The sequence below is a fragment of the Scomber scombrus genome, chromosome 21, assembly GCF_963691925.1.
Source record: "Scomber scombrus chromosome 21, fScoSco1.1, whole genome shotgun sequence".
NCBI classification, from domain to species: domain Eukaryota; kingdom Metazoa; phylum Chordata; class Actinopteri; order Scombriformes; family Scombridae; genus Scomber; species Scomber scombrus.
In genome coordinates, this window is record NC_084990.1 from 23,202,457 (window position 1) to 23,225,060 (window position 22,604).

Consider the following 22,604-nt stretch of genomic DNA (forward strand, 5'->3'; position numbering starts at 1 on the left):
ACATGAAGGCAAGAGTTGTTATTTCTAATATCGGAGGCTAATTAGCAGACAAAATAACACTATCAGACATATTTTCCCTTTTAAAATATATAAAACATTATTAGAGCTGTACTACAATACTAATATCTGTTTCTATTAAAGTCAAATAAAGATATAAATTCTTAATGACGGGGGAAATAGTGTTAAACTTGTGCAGTGTGATAGTCAATGTGCCATTTAAACCTCTGAATATTACATTATAGAACAACTGATACTAAATCTTTGAAAGAAAAGATATTACTTAAATTAAAAAAAAACACAGAAAACAACATATCATCCAAATGTATTGTCCAAGATCCTTTTTTTATATAGAGTTACATAATGTACTGTATACGTTTTTAATTAGGATCCATTAAATTTGTATTTAATGAATTGTGACCCAGATATGTACCGAGGAGGACAGCAAGAAATGTAACTTGTCAGCGCTCTCTGGATGAATAGAGACACTGTTTCTAATTATTGGACAATAACATAGAGGCTGATATCGACTTATATATAAAAAGCCACCACTGGCTGTAATTCGGATATTTGCTTTTATAATCTAATGTGCAAAATAATATCTATAAATCATTACACCTTCACTTGAATTCACTGTGTGGTTATACAGACCTGGAAGGCTCGCCGTCCGGGGGCAAACAGCTCAAAACAGGCATTTTTTTTGGAGTCTTTTCTCAGGTTGGCCACCAGCTGTACGCCGTAGTCATTGATGTAAAAGGAGCCCTTCTGCTGTTTATCTGTAGGGAGGAGTGCACATGTTAGGCTGTTATCTGCTTCAATCTACGTCGCTCTAATGTTTTTTGGCGGGGGGTTCTTTGGTATGTTGGCGTTTCAAACAAACCTTTATCGGTCCCAAAGTAGTAAAATATTGAATTGTTCAGGACACACCATCGCTTCTGCCACTCCGAGCCGAAGAAGCTGTGATCTGAAGACAGAAACACAAAATCATGATCAGTGACTACAGATGAAAATGGCACAATTACTTATATGCAGCTGGAAATTCATACACAACATTTTTACACATATAAATATCTGAAAACACATGATAGTTTATTTTATTTTGCTCAAAAAAAAAGATAAAATGAATGCAGAAAAGCAAGTTTATTTTAATAGTTTTTTTAATAGTGATTTAAAGGAAATCAGTGATGTTGTAAGATGAATTTATACAGGAGTTTTAGGTCAGTCTTCTTTAGTTTTAAGTCTAGATTGGAGGACTTTTAGCTGTTAGTTTTATTGCATGCAGGTAAATAAGGGGCACAAAATCTCACAAATGTATGCTGGAGCTAGACCTTAAAGTGCCTTAATAGTAATGAGTAAAAAAAAACCTAAAAATCAATCCTGAAATTAACTGGAAGCCAATGCAAAGAGGCTAAAATAGAGGTTATATGATCTCTGTGGTTTGAGCCAGTCTGTGTAACTTGAGGGCATGAGTGTGCTTTACTGTTTAAGCAGATAAAGAGTGAATTACAACCATGAATGCATGAATAACTTTCTCTTAATCAGACAAAGCATTCAAAGCTGATGACTAGAAATACTGGTTGTGTGCCTACACCAACCAGTCAAGTTTTAGTTGATCATTTGTATCATATTTGTAGTAAAGGACTTTGAATTCACATGTTTGGTCAATAAATCTGATTCTGATTGAACACAGAGTTGTAGCCGTGACAGTAGACCATGATTCAGATGTGGACGTTGCTGCAAAGAAGCTACAAATACTAAAATGTCGATGCTTCACAAACATCTTCAAACAGACACCACAATTTAAAAATTAGTGTCACCAATTCAGTATCTGACCAAATGTGAAATATGGTGACAGTCTCTCTCCTTCTGATCCTGAATTTACGGTGCTGAATAACGGCCAGAAAAGTGTTTTTGCAGAACATTATGATGTCACGGTGAAGTTGACCTTTGACCTTGTGCATATAAAAATGTCATCACTTAATCATTTTATCCTATTAACGACAGAGACTGAGGCATTGAGACATTTGTGCCAAATTTGTAGAAATACCCTCCAGGCGTTCCTGAGATTCTCAAGAGAATGGAGACGGGCGGACAACCCAAAAACACATGAAAACAAGGCTGTAGGAGCTTTTTGACCTCATGATTTAAAGTGAAACTGAAATCAAAGATAACTCCTAAATGGTGAGTATTACTTTATATTATAATACTATTTGACTCAGAGCTGGCATCTGTGTGCTGCTGCCGTACCTCTTCGTTTCTTTTCCAAGTAGCCTTGTTTCAAGATGTTGTTGAGCTCCTGAGCTGCCACAAGGGGGATGTCTTCAAAAACTGTGAACACAAGCAGACAGATCAGTTAATGCAGTCTTTAAAAAGGTAAGAAAAATAATTAAAAATAAACATCACAATGTCCCAAAACCCAGGGTGACTTCTTCTAATTGTTTGTTTCTAATTCATAATAATATAACAGATAGAAAAACAGAAAATCTTCACTTTTGAGAAGCTGGAACCAGAAAAAAAACAACTTCTATTATCAAAATTATTTCAGCACTAACTACTAATAGGCTTCACTTTAAAATTTGCTTCATTAACCCTCAGTATACTGTTCATATTCTGACTCATAATTAGTCTCTAACCCAATTCACATTCATAAAAGCCCCATCAGTCATTAATAAATGATTAATCCTTAATGAATGTATTATATTTATTTATGGGGGGAAAAAATCATAATCACTATTTTATGGTCCAGGAGAACATTTAATAGAATATGAAGAATATAGCAACATGTTTTGAATGCTATTTTTTAAATTGTTGTAATAAAAACAAGTCAAATTTTGACATCAGCTGCACAAAAATTATGCGTTTCATTTCCATTTTTGTATATTCAGGGTCACATTAGGAAAAGTCCTCCTAGCAGAAATGTGTATAGGGTGTTTTTACAGCTCTTAAATGTAAAAAAAATGAGTCAAATCCGACCCTGAACAGTATGTAAAGGTTAACAAGGAAGGAAAGACACACACTGTGAGTACAGAGAGCTCTACGCTGTGGATCAAACACACCCCTGCTAGGCTTTAGGAAGCTGGGATCAATACATTTACAGTGCTGCTGAGCGCTGCAGTCCATTCATCTGCTCACATTGCACCTTTAATGGGAGCGACGCTCCTGTGGGGATTCAAACGACTCCCTCTAATTTGCTATATCAAATATTAGACATGATAGGACAATACTTACAGTAAGAGCCTTCTGTAAAGTATTTCGCCTACTGTGCAGTTTATGTAGGAGTCTAGTGTTTTTTCTATGTTTTAACAAAAAATCTGTATATTTATCCCATTTTTAAGCCTTTAGCATTTAGAGGGGAAGTTGCAGATCTGGCCCAGGGTCGGCCTCAAGCACCAACTTCCGCCCAGGAGTACCTGGCTTTTCCAATGTGTCAAAAACAAAGCTCAGCTTCCTCCGAATTCATTAGTCAACAGGCATTAGCCTTGCACGAAGAAAAGGAAAAAAAGAAAAAAAAAGCAGAGAGGGAGAGCAAGAGCTGCCTTTTTAAGTCTGAAACGCAGCAACAATTTAAAGACCATTTACGTTAGTCAGTGTGACACTCCATTCAGACCGCTGATGACAAGGGGAATGCCTGGAGTCCATCCCCCTCAGAAAGGACATGTTTAACTGCTGGGAAAAACCAAACATGTCATCCTGTAACTGAGTCATCTAGTTTAAACAAAGAGCGTGTCTCCCCCCCACCCTCCACCACCACCCACCACCCACCACCACCACCAACATTCGGAAAACAGGAAGCTCTTTCTCATTCATAAAAATTAGCAACATGAAGAAAAAATACAGCCATCTCCAGCTCTCTTTCTCTGTGTGTGTGTGTGTGTGTGTGTGAAAGTTGTCAAAAATCGGTGAGTTTTGTGTTGGGCTGGAGGGGTTTTTTGGCTTCTTTTTTTTTGTGTGGCTAGGGTTACATTCCTCAGATATAAGTTCAACAACATACAAGCTAACAGCGTGTGATCTGATAACCCCCGCACCGCTTCCTCAGCTCGTGGGCCTGACGGATGAGCGGGTCATTCCAGAGCAGAGCCCCAGACACCTCACAGCACTAACACGCTCACATATCATCAGCCTTGCCTTTGTGGATGTACTGACCGGTGACACTATAAATACAGAGGTGCTAAGGACTGTTTTGTCAAAGAGAACCTGATTCAGTACATCATAACAAACAGCGGTCATTATGTCCCCCCTCTCCACCTCCTCTTTCACCTCATCTATCCGCTGGCAGTCCGTCCATTTTTTTCCACGGGCCTGCTTCCTCCCTGTTTCGCAGCCCACTTCTAATCCCCTCATTTATCTGCTTCCCTTCGCTCTTCATTTATCTCAAAAAAAGGTCGAGACCGGCTAATAGATGAGGAGGTGCAAAATCAACACGGGATCACTCTGATCTACTTGAGTCAATAAACATTACACATTCATGCGTGCTTGCTTAACACACTTCTGACCTGACCTCACTTTACTGTCCCGTCTTTTTTTTTTGTATGAAAATCCCCCACCCCCCTAAACGTGGATATAAATGAGTGGATTCAAATGTCAACTCTGAGTGTGTGTGTGAAATAAAAATGGAAACATGAGTGGGATAGAGTCTGGGTTTTATCCACGGGGGTAACAGCAGCAACACCTAAACAGCATCCTGATCCTTGATTGGCTTCCTTTAATGAGAATTACACTCTCTAACACCTCTTTGGGCTTAAAGTGGATACTCAGAGGTAATGTTATTTGAAAGTGTGTAAATTAGAGTGTTAAAAAAAACACAAAAAAAACCTCATCATGGTGTTTGAGTTTTGAGTTTGAGCACACAGGCACAGAGAGACACATTAATGCATCTAATTAAGGCCTCATCAAAATCGGCACAGACGGCACTCTTTCATAAAAATCATAAATTGTGTTATCAATTATTCAGGGCAATGCCATGACTTCATTTTCATCCCCTTTTGCGTTTTAATTAGCACCATCCACAGCTTTGGTATTGACATTAATTTAATGGCAATTTATTGATATTCCAGCATAACCTATTTAGCCCGAGCCGCAATTACCAAAACAAAAGAGAAAGAAAGCAGACAGATGTTGACGATGTTAGAGTCGCATCACGTTTTCGTAAATCAAGGTGAGGGGTTGTTAGGGGGGGGGGGGGGGGTTTCGCTACTAAAAGGGGGGCTAACTGTATCTAACTGCTTTCAATGGTCATCAGCAGGGGGAGAAAAGATTCAAGTCGCCTCCCCTCTTTGCCCGTTATTCCAAATTGAAGAGAAATAATCAATAGAAATACACGTTTAATCGATCCATACGATAGGTGACCCGTGTTCTGATTCGTGCTCCTTTCGTTCTATTGCTATCTTGAATGTGTTCTAAACATGTGGGGTTGGGAGGGGGGGGGGGAGGGGGTATAGGGGAGGTGGAGGGGAGGTACACAACAATGCATCTGAGCTGCCAGCGGTTTGCCACAGCCTCAATCTCTCATTTGGTTATTCACACTCTCTCAGCATGGTGTTATGAGCTCAGCAGTTGATCCCACAAGAAAAGGCTGATTTATGTTAGCATGACCAGAGGGAGTTAATGTATTCTCTCATTAAAATCCACTTTAGTTAGGCTGAAAGTCAATCAAAGGCTGGATAGAGAGTGAATCAAAATGAAGGGAAATGGTTGGGTGGGAGGACTAATATGTTACATTATATCTAACGGTGGTCATAATGCAGCAAAAAGATGTTATGTTATGAAATAACACCGAAAAAAATAAATAAAAATAAATGCACCGAAAGATGTTGATGATGCTCCAGAAGATGGAAATGCTTTAAAAAAAAAAAAAGAGGAAAGAGAGCGTTCCCCTCTTCTTCTTTTTTTTTTTAAAGTATCTCTATCTTTGAGATAGTATGAAAGGCTGAGAGAGGCGACAGATTCGGTCCCAGCAGGGGTAAACGTGTACTTCTCCAGAGGACGGGGGTCTGAACTACGACTCCAATCCACAGATATATAGGAGACATTTACTGTATGTGTTTGCTACTTTAGACGTTAATCAAGATAAACACGTGGATATATACAACAATATATTAACCTAAAATTATAAAGATGTGGATAAAGTGTAATGTGCTTTATGTGCGTTGTCATATTTTCTGTGTTTTGTCTTTTAATCCCCACGTGAGACGGGACGAATGTTTCGGGGGGAAAAGACGATTCATAATAACTTCATCTCGCTCTGTCCATCACTGTCGATCTAATGTATGTGAAGTCTGCGTGCCATATGTGATGTCTAATATCTGGTGTCTGTTTTAATGTGTGTGTGTGTGTGTGTGTGTCCTTAGTATTTATTTGATTAAGTCAGTCTCTTTAGTTTTTTCAGTGCTTGTACGACTCTACTGTAACTCTAAAAGTCCCTTTGTGCTGTTTAGTTAAATTGTCTTGTGCTCTGTGTTTGTCTGCTCTTTTAATTAATTTATTGGGTTTCTTTTTTTTCTTTTTTGCTGTTTTCCTGTATGTTTTATTACTTTATTATCATTATCTATTCATTTGTCGGTTATTTTCCTGGTGAATCTGTTGTTTTTTCTTCTTTAAAATGTCTTAAAATTGTGAAAAATGTCTGTCACAAGTTTTTAAAGCTCAATCTGACATATTTAAACAACTTGATATTCAAGATATTCAATTTAACTATTAAAAATACTAAAAACAACAGCTCGTACTTATATATTTGAGGCTGAAACCGGTTTATTTTGTGGATTTTTTAGATTAATTTTCTCGATTTTTCTCCTAGTCTGCTTCTTGTGTTGCTTGTTTCTTTCTTTTCATTCTCATCATCAATACGCCAAAGGACTGTGGATGAAAAGACACATTTACATCATCATTGATGCCATTTAAAGATGTGCTGGCCGCTCATACATAAATATATGATAGATCATATTTATAGAAATATGTATGAACTATAGAGTGAGTTTTTATCCAGAGATGCAGAGAAAACAACAATATGCTGCCAGTAATTTCCTCCATTGACTCCAATATTTCATCCTGAATCTGCTTTTTGTGTTGCTTGTTTCTTTCTTTTCATTCTTATCATCAATACGCCAAAGGACTGTGGATGTGAAGACATTCACATCATCATTGATGTTATTTAAAGATGTACTGGACCCTCTGAATAAATATATGGTGGTTTATATATGTAGAAATGTATGTGAGGGTGAGAGTAATCCAGAGATACAGAGAAATGCTGCCAGCTGTTTAGTTGTATTAACTCTGAGGATAAACATCAGTTAATATTGTGTATTTTTAAAAGACTAATCCATCTATTTAAGTGCATGTAGAGGATGTGACCCCTACCACCCCCCACCCCCCTCCTCACAGCACAGGTAGGGATCAAAATCAGCAAGTAATCATATGTTTTCTTTCTCCTTTGCTTAGTCCTTGAGCAAGGGGGGCTTTCACACTGCCTTTCGATGCGAGAGGTATTGCATTGAATGCAGCATCAGGGGGGCAGGACCTGACCCCCGCGTGAACTCTGCTGATGAGGTGAAACAGAAGGCAGAGAGAGGCCCCCCCCCCGGGCCTGAGGGGGGCTGCGGGGAGGAATGCTGCTGATTCTACAGACGGAGGCGAGCGAGAGACCGGCAATCCTCTTCGATACTGTCCTTGATTAGGAAAAAGGATTCACTCAGTGCACCTTCACCCACCCGGCGCTCAATCTGCGCGCGGGGCCGAGCTAAATTGATACATTTTTCCTCATTACAGTAGGAGGCCTTTGCTGCAGCGTCCCCGCAGCGAAGGCGGCCGTCAGAAAAGGAGGAGAGAGACTGAGAGGCACTGAGGTTAAGGGCAGAATGTCTTTCCCTGCCCTCCTCTCCTCCCCCTGATTTGATTAGGACTTCAGTCATCGATACATAAACCGTGTTTAGAACGTCCTAATGCATGTGTTTGAACCAAAGAAAACATGCAGTGCATTATGCCGGGCTGCATGATGCCGGTATGGTCGTCTAATAATGTTTAATGGGACCGGGAATTTATGCAGGAGTGATTTGGAAAGGGGGGGATGTTTTTTTTATTTACTTATTTTTTATTTGATGAGAGATGTCGATCAGCTTAAACAACAAATCTCTGTCTCCGACTTCAGATAAAAGCTTTTGGTCCTGACTAACAGAGCCGAGCAGAGGTAAACATTTTATATATATATCACAGTTTTTTTAATGATTTGGATCAGACTGCGACTCTGAGACGTCTCCTGTTTTATTATTTTATTGTGCGACTTAGTTTGTTATGCTTAATGCAATTTATAAGTATTTTTTAAGCCTCCTCTCCTACATTCAAACATCACAGGGCCGACCACTGTAAAAGACACTAAGGGGCTAAATTTACTATGTGACACCAGCTTCCCCCTGGGCAGCCATAAGCAGCGTCTACAGCGACCCTGAATTTCCCTTTTGTAGATTTACTACCACTATTCAAATGCTTAACTGCAGATACAATGATCCTCTAATCGCTGGGGATGGTTTTCAGCTGCTTCACTGACAGCGACAAAAAGAAAGAAAGAAAAAAAACAGAAGTAGTAAGAATATAAATACCAACAAAAGGAGGAGTTCGGGCCCACAGGAGAGCCCGAATATCTGTGATAAAACCGAGATATAACGCAGTCAACGAGAAAGCCCGGAGGGAGAAACACTCAGAGAAAAATCAACACGCTCGCCCTCTGAATCTACAGTTATTGCAGGTTTAAAAAGCTTCTTCTTATGTCCACTAAAAATACTTTAAATATAATTTTTGCAATAAGGGGAAGTAAATATCTTGGCGAGAGGGGCTGCGTTATTGCACTCTGCTTTCTGAGCGGTATCTCATACTTATTACCTTTTTTTTAAATATATATATATATAAATTGCTTGTATTTTATAGTCACTGCTGTTACATATTATACCAATAAACATTTACACGGCGCTATCATTCTTTAAATAACCCTTCCCATCATCAGCAGTAAGTCCACAGGCAACAGGTGTTACAGAGAAATGCTTCTATGGAGCCAAATAAGCCTAAAAAAGTCACTAAAATCAGTGTTTTTCTTACAATAAACATATTTAATTAAAGTATCTTTAGTGGAGATAATTATGGTGTTTTTTTACACTTCATATAATGGAAAAAATCTATTAGCTCAATTTAATAAATCATAAAAAAATGCCCATTCGGGAATGTTCTCCTTTATTAAATGCACCATAAATTTTACAGTGTTATTAATTTTTATTCTTAAGATTTGCAGGAACGTTGCTGATAATTACTAATATATTAATTATATTTTACCAGCTTTCTATTCAGTCTTTCTTAAATAAATATAAGTAATGGTTTAATAATTTCTTTTTTCTTTTTTTGGGTGCTATTTCTCCTATTTTCCAGCAGAAAATATGAATAATTATGAAACAGTTACAGTAAAATAAATAATTTGAGTGTAATGCCAGAAAATAACTTTACTATAAAAAATATAAAAATTAACTTTAATACATTTTTATAAAAACAACAAACATTTAAGTGAAATAATAATAATAAAAAATACTTGTGGAAAACAATGTGGCTTTTTTCAACATTATTCATTTTTTTTATCATAGCAAACATTTTTAAAAAGTTTACTCATATCATCTTTTTTGGATAAATAAAAGAATTAAATAGATAAATCAGACGACACTAAATAAAACCGATTTGGGTTTTTCATTCAGAGGAAAACAGTAAATCAACTCTTACGACCGTAACTGCCACAGAAGTCGTTTAAAACTGATTTTGTGACAATATAAAAATGTATTCATCAGAAAATATTACGCATTATTAAAAACAGCGAGGACGGTCATTACTGAGGGAGTTTTGTCACATTATTATTATTATTTTTTTTACAGTTTTACCAAACGGCAACCAAAATTACAATCACTGAACACATCAAATTATGTGTAATAGCCGCATCTGCTATATAAAATAATAATAATAAGAATTTAACCATTTAATTTAAACCAGGCACTTTATAAAATATAGCTAGGAACTAGGAATTTATACTTTAAGGTTAATTATCTAATTGTATAAATAAAGCTAAGCTCACTTTCTACACTACAGGACATAAAATCTTCTACTATAAAATGTGGGATGAATTATTTCCCACACAAACTGATTCTACTTCTTGGAGATAAGCTAACCTTACAGCACGGGGGTCGCCATAAATCATTGCTAAAAAATGTTCCATTGTTAGATAAGCGATCTACCAACAAGCGTACAATCACACAGCAGCTCTGCCCCACTTGGCACAGACACACAAGTGCTGACTTCTCCCAGCCGCCAGCGAGCTGAGAGCGGAGACCCCGGCGTAAAGAGGGATGCAACCTCAACATCCTCAAATAACTCCACAAGGGCATGTTAATGACCTCAAAGTGCTACATTACAGCAACAATTAAACAGAGGGATCCCAGAGGCATTGGGAGCCGTCGTGTCACTGTCTGTGTACGGGCCAACACATCTCTCCCATCTCCATTTATTTCCCTAAGAAATCAGCGGGGCCACCTGGGCTTGGCATTGAAACTTCATTCATCTCCAGAAATGGATTCCAGTGGAGGGCAAAATCAAATTCTCATTTGCAAGGCAGGGAGGAGAAAGAGAGGGAGTGAATGCAGGAGGTACCTGGGAACGCTAACCTCTGGGTGAACCCGCCGCATCTGATAGTTTTGCTATTTGTCTGTGACATTGACAGCTCTGGGGGAGATTAGGAGCCACCCTGCCCCGGCTTCCCACTTTGCATTCTGCCTATGTGCCTCTTTTACAGATGGACTGCTGCACATTTACCTTCGCCCCTTTTTTTTTTTTTCTCCTTCCCCCTGGTTTCATACTTGGCGCTAACCAAAACCAGAGGCAACGGCGGGGGATGTAATTATATGCGATGCAACGATAAAACAAAACAAAATGAGAGAGGGAGAGAGAGAGAGAGAGAGAATTGCATCAGAGTGGTTTACAAAACAAAAAAAAGGATGCAAAGCAAAGGAAAAAAAAGAAAAAAGAAGAAATACACTGTGTAGCTTTTGGGGTGGGGGTGAAGCCGGAGATGAGAGTGATGGATGCCCTTCGGTTAAATACGTCCAAATCCCCCCTTCAAGCCGCTCTCTTCTTGCCAGGCAGTGTGAGTGAGTGTGTGAGAGAGAGTGTACAAGATTAATAGTGTAAACAGCAAGGGAGAGACAAGGAGAGAGAGAGAAAGGCAGCAGCAGCAGCAGCCAGGGGAGAGAGAGAGAGAGAGAGAGGGAGAGAGAGAGGGAGAGAGAGAGAGAAAGAGAGAGAGACAGAGAGAGAAAGAAAAGACTATCAGCATCTGCAGCAGCACAGTAGCCCTAGGGGAATAGTGTGAACTTTTGAACCCTGATGGCAAGCAGTCGCAGCGATGCACAGAGCCTGCTCCTGCCTCGTAATGGGGAATGGGGTGTGTGTGTGTGTGTGTGTCTCTCTCTCTGTAGAAAAAGCACAGAGGCAGCAGCAAAGTGAGGGAGGAAAGGAAAGAAGAGTGAAGGAGAATGAGGAAGAGAGAGAGTGTGTGTGTGTGTGGGGAAAGAAAAAGGAGGAGGAAAGGAGGAGGAGGAGGAAGGGAGGGGTCATTAACATATTCTTCGCTTCCTTGCAAACGAGCCGCCGCTATCCAAATGTCACAAAATCCATACAACCGATGAACGCGGTGAAAAATTAATCTCGGGGGCAGATATTCTGACGGATGCGTACAGTATAGTCGTATAGTGTGTGTTTGTGTGTGTGTTTGTGTGTGTGTGTGTGTGAGGAAAGTTTGTGAGCGATGGGCGCACTCTGTGCTCCATGACAGGAAGGACGAATCACTCACTCACTCGACGCAAACTTTAGGATCGAGTGCAGACAGGTCACAGGTTGACCAAAGCCGGAGGCCAAAAGGTCAAAAGTTCAGTAAGTGGGCAGACAAGCACGACCGGAGGAGTGGAGGGGGGGGGGGGTCATGTATGTAGACCCAAAAATACTGTCCAGGTGCTGCTTTTAACCTTCCTGTAGTCTACCCGCTCTGGTTTGACTCTTAAAAAAACATAACGTATACATTATCACCCAATTCTGTGTTATTCTACCTTTTTTGTCAACTTCATTCTAACTTATTTCAACAGGTTTTACACATATTTATAGAAATTATAGTCAATATGCCTCATTTAAATGAAACTATACCTTGTTTTTAAGTTAATAAAAAGCAGAAATTATGAATTATTTTGCACGGGTCAATTTTAACCCCCGGAAGACGACAGATGCTGTAGATTTGAATAAAACACCCATACTTCAACTAAAAGTAGTGATGATTCATTTTACTTGCAAAGAATGTATTGTGGAGCCATCTGTGTGATTTTCGGGCAATAAGATGAAAGAAATCCATATTTTCAGATATGAAAACATTGAAAAACGGGGTCAAGTTTGACAACAGGAGGGTTAAAAAAGAAGAGCTGATAAAAAGAGGAATAAATGCTGAATAAGTGTGTTTATTTCATCATTTGTTCCTCTGTGAAGCTCCCAGAAACTTTCTATGACTTCACCTCACACACACACACACACACACACACACACACACACACACACACACACACACACACACACACACACACACACACACACACACACACACACACACACACACACACACACGGATAAGTTAGCATCTAAAACATTGCTGATTAACCCTTTAATGTACCATCAATCCCCCTCTACCAACAAACCCAGGGCACGCACTTAAAAAAAAAAAAAAAAAAAAAAAAAAAAAAAGGCACTTCACTTCAAGCTTCAGAACAAAATGACAGAATTTAGATTTAATGTCCTATTTACCATCCCGGCGTAATAATGTTGTTACTGTATATTGGCTCCTCGTATTCAAATGAGAAATAGGCAACAACGAGACATAACTTTAAAATTGGTTATCCTAGCGCTTTCTATCGGCCCTAGTAATTGGTTCAGGAAATTGGGTCGGGGCAGTAATCAACTGACAGGAGTCAACATTCCTGCGTTCTTTAAATAGGCCCTACATAACACTACAATGCCATGTACAAAAGTGTAGCCTATTAGTCCATTAGGGGGAAAATTAATCAGGAACTATTATGAAAATCAATTTTTTTTCAATCAAGAATGACAACTAAGCTTCTCCGTATTAAGGATATGCTGCTTTTTCTTTGTGTAATGTGATAATAAACTAATTTCTGACTTTTTATAGACAAGGGAAGAGGTCAAGAGGTCGTTTGTACCTGCAGCCAATCAGGCTTTACAATAAAAACATTACATAGTCACACAGGGGCACCGCAATACTGTCTCACACAATCATATCGGAATATTTTCTTACATATTTATTGAGTTGTGCTCTTACCCTCTGTTTTTTAACTTCAGGGTCTTTGTATACATGTATTTATTTATTTATGTGTGTGTGTGTGTGTGTGTGTGTGTGTGTGTGTGTGTGTGTGTGTGTGTGTGTGTGTGTGTGTGTGTGTGTGTGTGTGTGTGTGTGTGTGTGTGTGTGTGTGTTAGCTACTGGATACCTGAATTTCCCTGAGGAGATGAATAAAGTATCTATCTATCTATCTATCTATCTATCTATCTATCTATCTATCTAAAGATGCTATAATCACATAAGAGTTCTGCACATTTGGGCTTTAATTTAAACTGATATAACTCATACCAATACTGATATTTCATATTTCAGCCCTCCATTTAAAGACTTTTCTTACTCTTTCTTTAGAGTATTTTTGATCCTTAGTCTGTAATATACATAACTGAATGAGATCAAGATTGAGTTGATGGGCTTATTTGATATTACTGTAGTCTAAGCTAGGATTACACTTCCTGCACTCTTTCAGTGTACTAGAGAAGACTACAAATGTTGGAAACTGCTAATGCTGGAATAAGCCTAGCAACAGCCTGTAAAATTTACAGTATTTACCACAAACTAACAGCTAAAAATGAATGTTTTGAAGCTTGATGATGTTAAAATGCGGAGGAGATGAATAAAGTATCTATCTATCCAATTAATAAAGAAAATATTCAATAATCCAAACTATTGTTAGCTGCAGCCCTGCAGAGATACCTACATGTCAAATTAAACTGGATTAATAACACACTTCTTATAAATCTAAAGGATTACATAACATATAAAAGACTAAAGTGAGATTATAGAGCCTAAAAGGATCAATAACCATCTATCTATCTACCAAATAATTAAATGATTAATAAAGAAAATATTCAATAATCCAAACTATTGTTAGCTGCAGCCCTGCAGAGATACCTACATGTCGAATTAAATAGGATTTATGAGACATATCATATAAATCTAAAGGATTAGATAACATATATTAGACTAAAGTCAGATCATAGAGATTAAAAGGATCAACACTGATCACAAGAAAAATAAAATCAAAGTTTAGTGAATTAATTCTTTAGGGGCCACAAATGAGTGTATAGAGTCTATATGGAGCATCATAGTAAAATCATTACGATCACAGAAGAAGATGAGCGAGGACGTATTGAGAAAAAAAAGCGCCATCTTTCCTGCACGCCGCCTCCTGTGAAACAAAAGCTCTTCCTGCAGTACTCTGTCATCGCCGCGGCTTCCCAGCAAACATCCCCGAGCGCCCAGCGGTGCTCCCCAATCAAAGAAAAACAAACAGGGCCATTTTCGACTTCGTAAACTTGACCCGAGAAACAGCATGACAGAGCTTTAAAAAGCCCCCACATCTATGGCTGTCTCCTGGGGTCTATTTGAAAGTGTGTGTGTGTGTGTGTGTGTGTGTGTGAGTGTGTGTGTGTGAGTGTGCTTCAGTACGCCAGAGGGGGAGAAATTTGTGCCTATATTTGTTTATGTATGCAAAATGTGCTGGAATGGAGGAGAAAATGAAAATGTGTATGAGCCCTAAATAGCAACGAGATAGAAAGAGAGAGAGAGAGAGAGGGGTATGGAGGGCGGCGGGGGGGCTGGAGGCGAGCAGACGAGGGCTGGGGTGAGGCTGCAGGCGCGGTCAGGTCACCGGTGCGGTCGTCGGGTGAAACTCAGTTCACATTACCATGCAGACAACCCGGGCTAACAATGGAGGCTCCATCTGTTCCTGTCAGCCATTACAAATCTGGTGTCACCCAGTCCGCTGAAGACAACAGGCCCACCGCATCTAATCAAACGGGCGCGCACAGGCTCCTCCTGCGTGTAAAAGCAGCCATCGACTTCACACTCACTCACTCTCTGGTTAGGGAACAGAGAGCAGCGAAAGGCAGGCAGTCGATTACCACGGATAATACATCCTCCTCCAGGAGTCACAAAGTCTCTTTTGTGTACAGTAAGCTCGAATTGTAAAAAAAAACTATGCAATTAAACTCTAAAAGAAAAAAGAAAAAGCTCAATTTTCTACTTTCTCCTTACAGTTAGAATAGAAAGCTATTCTCTCAATCTCAAAAAATCATCTCACGACACATAAAAAAGGGATTTTTTTTTTTTACTGTTCCTCCTTTAAAAAAAATTGACACTGATACCATTAAGTAGCGTAGTATTTTCCACAATCGCTCCCCTCTCTCTATCTCTTACCCCCTCTTTAAAAAACGGAGCACCCCAGCCCCTAGCAGAAAAAGTGTGAGCCGTTCCTTTCAACTGGCAGTGAACAGAGGATGAACTATGAACTCCACATGCCCTTTTAGTGAGGACACAGGCCATTCACTACGCTAACATGGTTCCCTCTCCACCACCTCCACATCCACCACCCTCCTCTCCAGCAATAAAACACCAAAACACACCCCCCCCCCCTTGAGAGGTGTGTGTTTTTCTAACTGAATCAAATGTTGTGATTATTGATCCAACCATAAAAATGTGGAGTTGTTTTAGTTTTGAACAGTTGTTGATATTCGAAGCAAAAAAAAAAAAAAGCAAAACGTCTTTATTGGTGCTGCGTAATTGACTATTTCTCACATTTAACGCAGACAATTGGTGTGACACTTTTAACAACTATCACATTCCCACAGTAACAGACGGCGTCGTTTTGTATTTGGGCGTGTTACCATTATAGCCTTAGGGGGGATTTTATTTTATTTTTAAGCATTTTTTTAGATTAAGATTTTTTTTATCTGTTCCCCTAAGGAAATCTTGCCTTCTTGTTTATTCTCAACAATTTCAAAAAAATGAATTATCATCGTCTTGTGGTCTATCTCCACGCCATCTGCTGTGATTTGTTTACTCTATTTGTCCACAAAGTTGCAGAGAGAGAGAGAGAGAGAGAGAAAGGCGGCAGTTACTCTTCTGTGGGCAGAGGATGTGAGAGAGTTCATTAAGCCCGTTTTCCAAATAAGAGGATCGTTTTTGACTACATCCAGCTGGCATTAACTACCGCTATCACCAAAAAAAAGACTGCAAACAGAGTGCGGCTTATTCCTTTTATCTTGCAAAAAATTCAACGTGATTCCCGGCTTTTACCTTTAGGGAAAGGAGCCGGAAAAATATAGCAGAGTGTAAAGTGTGGAGTTGAGTGGAGATGGGCACCTGAGGCAGCCGAATCAATAATGCCCACCTGCGGCATGTCACGTCAAGGGCTATTAGCTGGCACATAGAGACAGAAAATACAACAACAACAAAAAAAAGAAGAAGTCTGAACTGAACAGGAGGGAGGGCGAGTCATAGAAAGGAAGATCGAGAGAAAGATTGATAAAGGGAGAGAGGGATGGAACACACATGGCCCCTCAGGTACAGTGTTGTATTTCAAACCCGGTTGTGAAAGAATAGAGGGGCTCGGGGTCAATCAATCACTGCATTAGCCCGCAGCTACAAAGCCTCCTCTCTGTGTGGGCCGCCCCTCCGTGCCTCCCACAGTCCACACGAAACAGCTCAAGGGATGGGGAGGGAGGTGGGGGTTGGGGGGGCAAGATCAGGAGAAGGAGCGGGGAGGGGATCGGCCACTGGAGGGAGCTCTAGGTCACCGATCAGGCCTTTTGTGGACCACCAGACACCAGCCCCCCTCTTTCTCTCTCTCTCTCTCTTCTTCTTCTCTAACCTACCTGAGCTGACCCAGGAGAGGAAGAGGAAGGAGAGGGAGGAGGGAGGAGGAGTCATTGATGTCACCGGAGTCTGGACATCAAGGTAGGAACAGGCCAGCAATAGGAGGAGATTTCACAAATGTGGGCTGGCAAAATTAAAGAGAACGAGCAGCGATAAAACAGTCCGCCTGCGCTTCCTGTGACGAGGTGTAGGTGTGTACTAAAACTGCACTTTTCTCAGGAGGGAATGCTGCATTGTCTCCTGTGACACTAACTCCTCCTTTTCTCTTTCTTTTTACCTTTTTTTCTTTGTCGGTGCACAATTTCTCATACGCCACAACCTTTCAGTAGAGACACACGTTCACAAAAGATAATAAATAGACACGTACGTTTCATTATTAGGGTTAAAATTTCACCCCATTGTCCTCGGTTAAACTAGATGGCATGAGATGAAAACTATATAGATATAATAGAAGCTAGTGTCCTCTAAGTTAACAGGCAGTAACTCAGAATTAGGCCTTTTGAAGCTCAGATTGCCTTAATAACTTATAAACCTATACTGTTTTTAACTTACACTCAGCACCTCCATCATCCTGGTAGTCAGAGGCTACCGAAGCATCGTCCGACGGGGCAGAGCGACCCAGGCTGGAGCTGCGGTTGTCATCAGAGCCGTCTTCTTCCCTGTAGTCCGCTGAATATGTGTGTATGTGTGTGTGTGAAATAAAGAGGGATAAAAAAAGCAAAAGAGCGAGTGAGTCTGGTACGAAAATACACACATATATATATATATATATATATATATATAAACACACAGCTGAAACTAGTCAGAGTAGAATGTGAAACTGCGATGACGTAGATAAGGTTGTTTTTTACTTACGCTGGAAGGGGAATTCCTGAGGGTTTCTGTAAAAATCCAAACAAGCATAAATCACAAGCCTGGCAATGAATTAAAGTTTGGTTTTTGTGTTCATGTGCTTTCAGTTTAAAAGAGAGCCAACGTTTTCAGTATTGTTTCTAAAGAGATTCGATAATTGTTTCCTGTAAAGAAGACCACAAAACCACAAGTCATCTGTACCGGTGCATGCGTCTCTTATCGTGCAGTGCAAGCAACAAAAGTGGAGAGAGGTTGTTTCCGGAGTAAACTATCACACTTCACTTCATAGTTACAGCTTTTTGGGGGGGAGCTTCTGGAGCTGTTTTATCATGCTTGGAAAATCCCATTAAGATTGAATTGAATTATCCTGATGAAAAAAAAAAAAGGGAAAAGAAAAAGATGATTCTGTAAGATCTTAATTTTAAATAAATAAGAGCAAGAATTGAGTCTCACAGGTGATACCATTACACTAAATGAGCTCCTTTAAAGCAAACTGTGTTAAAAGCAATTACAGCAATAATTAAAGCCTCCTGTGTGTGGCGTTACAAGCAGAACGTTAGAAGGTAGTTTCCTGAAATTACATTGTGACACCTTGAGTGGTAAAGTAGCTTTCGAACTTAACACTGATTTAAAGCTGCCTTTCAGGGGTAAAAACAAATCCTACCTGCCACGCACCACCTTGAAGTTACTCAGTAAGATTCTTCGGGCCTCTTGACCATCTTCACTGAGGTCCTCATCCTGAAGTATCTCTGCAAGGAACGTCTCGCAGTCTGAGGAACACAGAAAACAGAAAACACAGTAAAGCAGGAGGTCTATTACGAGGTTTTTTTTGCAGGTAATGGGGTCATAAAATGAGGATATGATTCTTAAGGGAGCACACAAGCGTTTAAACAATATTTACGATAACAAAAAACATAACCAGGCTTCTGGTTGTGAAGATTTATCCCTCACATCCTCCAGTTGTTAAATAAGATGAAATATTCACAGTTTTACTCTTTCCTGACCTTAAAAGACCTCACAGTATAAGTCTCAGAGGTTTTTGAGCTATTGTCTTGCATCATGAATGCTCTGTGGTGTTGTAAACTTTGCAACGAGTGCTGCAACTAACAACTATTTTCATTATAGATTCATCTGTAGTTGATTTTCTTGATTAATCGATTGGTTGTTTGATCTATAAAATGTCAGTAAATGCTGAAAAATGTTTTCCAAAGTCCAAAATGCAACTTGAAATATCTTGTTTTGTCCTGACCAACAGTCCACAACCCAAAGATATTTAGTTTACTATCACAGAGGACACAATAAACAGATAATATTCACATTTAAGAAGCTGGAAACTGCTGGAATTTAAATTTAAATTTCTTCTCAATAATAGTTGCTGATTATTTTTTCGTCAATCAACTAATCCATTAACCTTTGTAGCTCAATGTGTAACCGTTTAATGTTCATACAGGAGTTGGACACAGTAACATTAACACCTGTATTACATAATATATTACCACACAGCACAGCAGCTGTTTTCATCACTTTTTTTCTGTGTTTGATAATTCAATGCCTGTTTTAGGATTTGATTCAGATATTCTCTCAGTCAATCAGTGCTTCTTCTTTACAAAGAGTAATTTGATGCTTCAGTGTTTGTTCCTTTCATTGTGTGTATCATTCAAAAGAGGAACTCAAAGATTACATCAGCAAAGTCTCGCTGATGCTAATGAATGACGAGTCTTTCATAAAATTGCAGCCTTTTTCTACATCTTTCTTATCATTTTACCACTACACTTGCTTCCACAGGCCAGTTACATTTTCAAATATGTGTCAAGACGGAAGTGTTTGATTTCAAGTTGTACTACAACATAAATCAGCAATCTGGCCGGACTTTATGATGCTGCGGACAAAACAGGTTGATCAACGTAACTTATCTGATTCAATGTCTTTATGTCCTCACTTCACCGAATTATACAAATGTATCAACATATGCAAATAATCCTCTAAGGGCCCCTGTTTGCTTGTCTGGCAGCTCATGCAAATGCAGTTCATGCCAGGGTGTTACTCACTATGCTTGGAACAGGTTACATCACAGTGTTATGGAGATACGATGTGTGATATGATTTAAAAGGACAATTTTCTAACCAAAAGAAAATAAAAAATGAGAAGAAAGACACCAAATCTAATCTAAATTTTGAGTCTAAATGTAAACAACTTGTAGAATAGTGACATTAAAAGTTATATTGCTCTGATAAACTTGACTACTTACGCTATATTTCCATAGTTACACAATCATTTAATAACAGGATTTAAAGAAAGAACTGCAGCATTTAGACAAGCTTTGAAAATACATTACCGTCCAGAAGCCTCCTGATGTCATTAGGGACTGTCCCCATTCCTGACATTCACCTGTCAAGCTCCACACACTTGGATTCACTGACTTTTCAGACTTTTTCAGCCCCTCTCCACTTTACTTTTTAGTCCACAAGACGACCTACGCACAGCCAGCCTCTACCATACTGTTACAGCTCCATGACAGAGAGACAAAAAATCTGGCACACACACACACACACACACACACACACTAGTCACAGACTAACAGGCACAGCATCTAACCACCTGTGTCCTATTGTTCTGAAACCTTACTTCCGTGCATGCATCAAGATTTGCACAAAACGGGGTGGAGCAGGTGCAGAGATGACAACTTCCTCCGCGCTCTGGTTTCTCAGTCGTGGCTGTCGGCAAGGTTTGACTGGTGGTGGGGAGAAAAGAGCTTCAGTTTGACATAATGTTGCAAAGTGAGCCTGAGAGGGAGCCACGAGCCTGTCATCCTGCAAACAGTGAGCCAGTTTACCGTGGATATGATCTATCAGCATTACTGTTACAGCAAAGGAGTCATCTCTGGCCTTTCTGCCTCCTCTATGGACACATTCACAGCCCCTTACAGCACTGAAAGCCTGTGACCTTGTGTTGTTCAGTCTGAGCCATTGAATCCTCCAGAATGAGACCTAATGGGGACACATACATCTTAGTTTAGTTTAACAGATAGTTTCTCAACTATCTGTGGTCAATAGCAGCATTGGAAGAAGTACTCTGATCCTTTAGTTAAGTAAAAGTACCAATACAAAATGTAAAAATACTCCATTACAAATAAAAGTCCTGCAGTAAAAGTACATATGTATTATGAACTTGATTTAGGTAAAGTATTACAGTAAAAGTACATAAGTATTATGAGTGATGTAGTATGCAGTATTACAGTAAAAGTACTGCAGTATTATGAGTGATGTAGTATGCAGTATTACAGTAAAAGTACTGCAGTATTATGAGTGATGTAGTATGCAGTATAACAGTAAAAGTAGTGGTTTGGTCCCTCTGACTGATATATTATTATTATGACATCATTAGATTATTAATAGTGAAGCATCAGTGTTAGAGCAGCATGTTACTGTTGTAGCTGCTGGAGGTGGAGCTAGTTTACACTACTTTATATACAGTTAGCTAGTTTAGTCAAGTGGTTCCCAACCTAGGGGTGGGGCCCCTCCAAAGGGTCAGGAGATAAATGTGAGGGGTGGTGAGATGATTAATGGGAGAGGAAAGAAGAAAAAACTAAGTTCTTATACACAAATGTGTTTTCAGTTTTTGGACTTTTTCTCTAATCTTTGATTTTGGCTGAAATATTGGATCATTTGAACATTTATTGAAATGAAACTATGTGAGAAGTTTAGAGGGAAAAATCACTATTTGGTGGAGCTGTTAACAACTCATAGACATCTGAAATGTGAGCCCGACTACACACTGCTTTTTGAAACCACTGGTTTCATTTCTAAGAACAGCACTTGAGTAGATGTACTACTTCCCACCACTGTCTAGAACTAATGCAGAGTCTTTTGTTTACTGATTGAAACTAAAATCTACTACAGAACTATGCCTACAATTGTGAAGTACTTGTACTTTATATTTGCACTTTACCACTATACTACTACATGTTAAATTTCATAATAAAAAAATAAATAATAATATTGTACCTTTCACTTGACTACAGCTGTAGTTCCCCACTCCTTTACTGTCACATCTCTACAAAGAGAAAAATGCCCCCAAAACATATAAAACAACTTATGTCAATCCCTGATACCACACTAGACTACTGACTACACACTGCTTTTTGTAAGACAGATTTCATCTTTAACAATGTTTTGTATTTTAAAAGCTTGTTATATTATCCATTGTGTCAAATCTTCATCTGAAAAAATAACTAAAGCTGTCAAATAAATGTAGTGGAGTAGAAAGTACAATATTTCCCTCTGAAATGTAGAAAGTAGCATCACATGGAAATACTACAGTACAAGAACATAAAAATTGTACTAAAGTAGAGTATTTGAGGAAATGCACTTATTTACCTCCTACTGGTGAAATCAGGCCAATATGGCGGAACCGTCGGTAACCATCACTATGGAGACGCAGAGGAGCTGTCAGCTACCCTGCTGCTAACCGGCTAACCGGCTAACGTTAGCCGTCATTAATCAGGCCGACAGGTAACTTTAACTCATCCTCAGGTGCTTATTTCAGGTCGATGTGTTTCCTGAATGTAAATGCTGTTACTTAACTTACCTTAATATGCCAAATATCCTCAACAAGTGTCGAGTTTTAACGTTAACGGTTGGCTAACGTTAACTAAAGTAGCCGTTGGTTTGTCGGTTTGTCTCGCCAACTTGTAGCTAATGTTGTAGATAAG

General features: G+C 39.2%; 1 protein-coding gene across 1 annotated transcript in view; it reads right to left on the bottom strand.

Moving 5' to 3' along the window:
* Positions 1-20,423, bottom strand: part of skap1 (src kinase associated phosphoprotein 1) — a 37,668-nt gene extending 17,245 nt beyond the window's left edge. The window contains exons 1-7 of the mRNA XM_062442603.1: positions 20,229-20,423; positions 18,558-18,663; positions 17,897-17,922; positions 17,594-17,710; positions 2,245-2,325; positions 878-961; positions 649-773 (exon numbers count right to left, since the gene is read on the bottom strand). Of these exons, the coding sequence (XP_062298587.1) occupies positions 649-773; positions 878-961; positions 2,245-2,325; positions 17,594-17,710; positions 17,897-17,922; positions 18,558-18,663; positions 20,229-20,277 (588 nt within the window). The 5' untranslated portion in view covers positions 20,278-20,423. The remainder of the gene's footprint in view (positions 1-648; positions 774-877; positions 962-2,244; positions 2,326-17,593; positions 17,711-17,896; positions 17,923-18,557; positions 18,664-20,228) is intronic.
* Between the last annotated feature and the right edge of the window lie 2,181 nt (positions 20,424-22,604).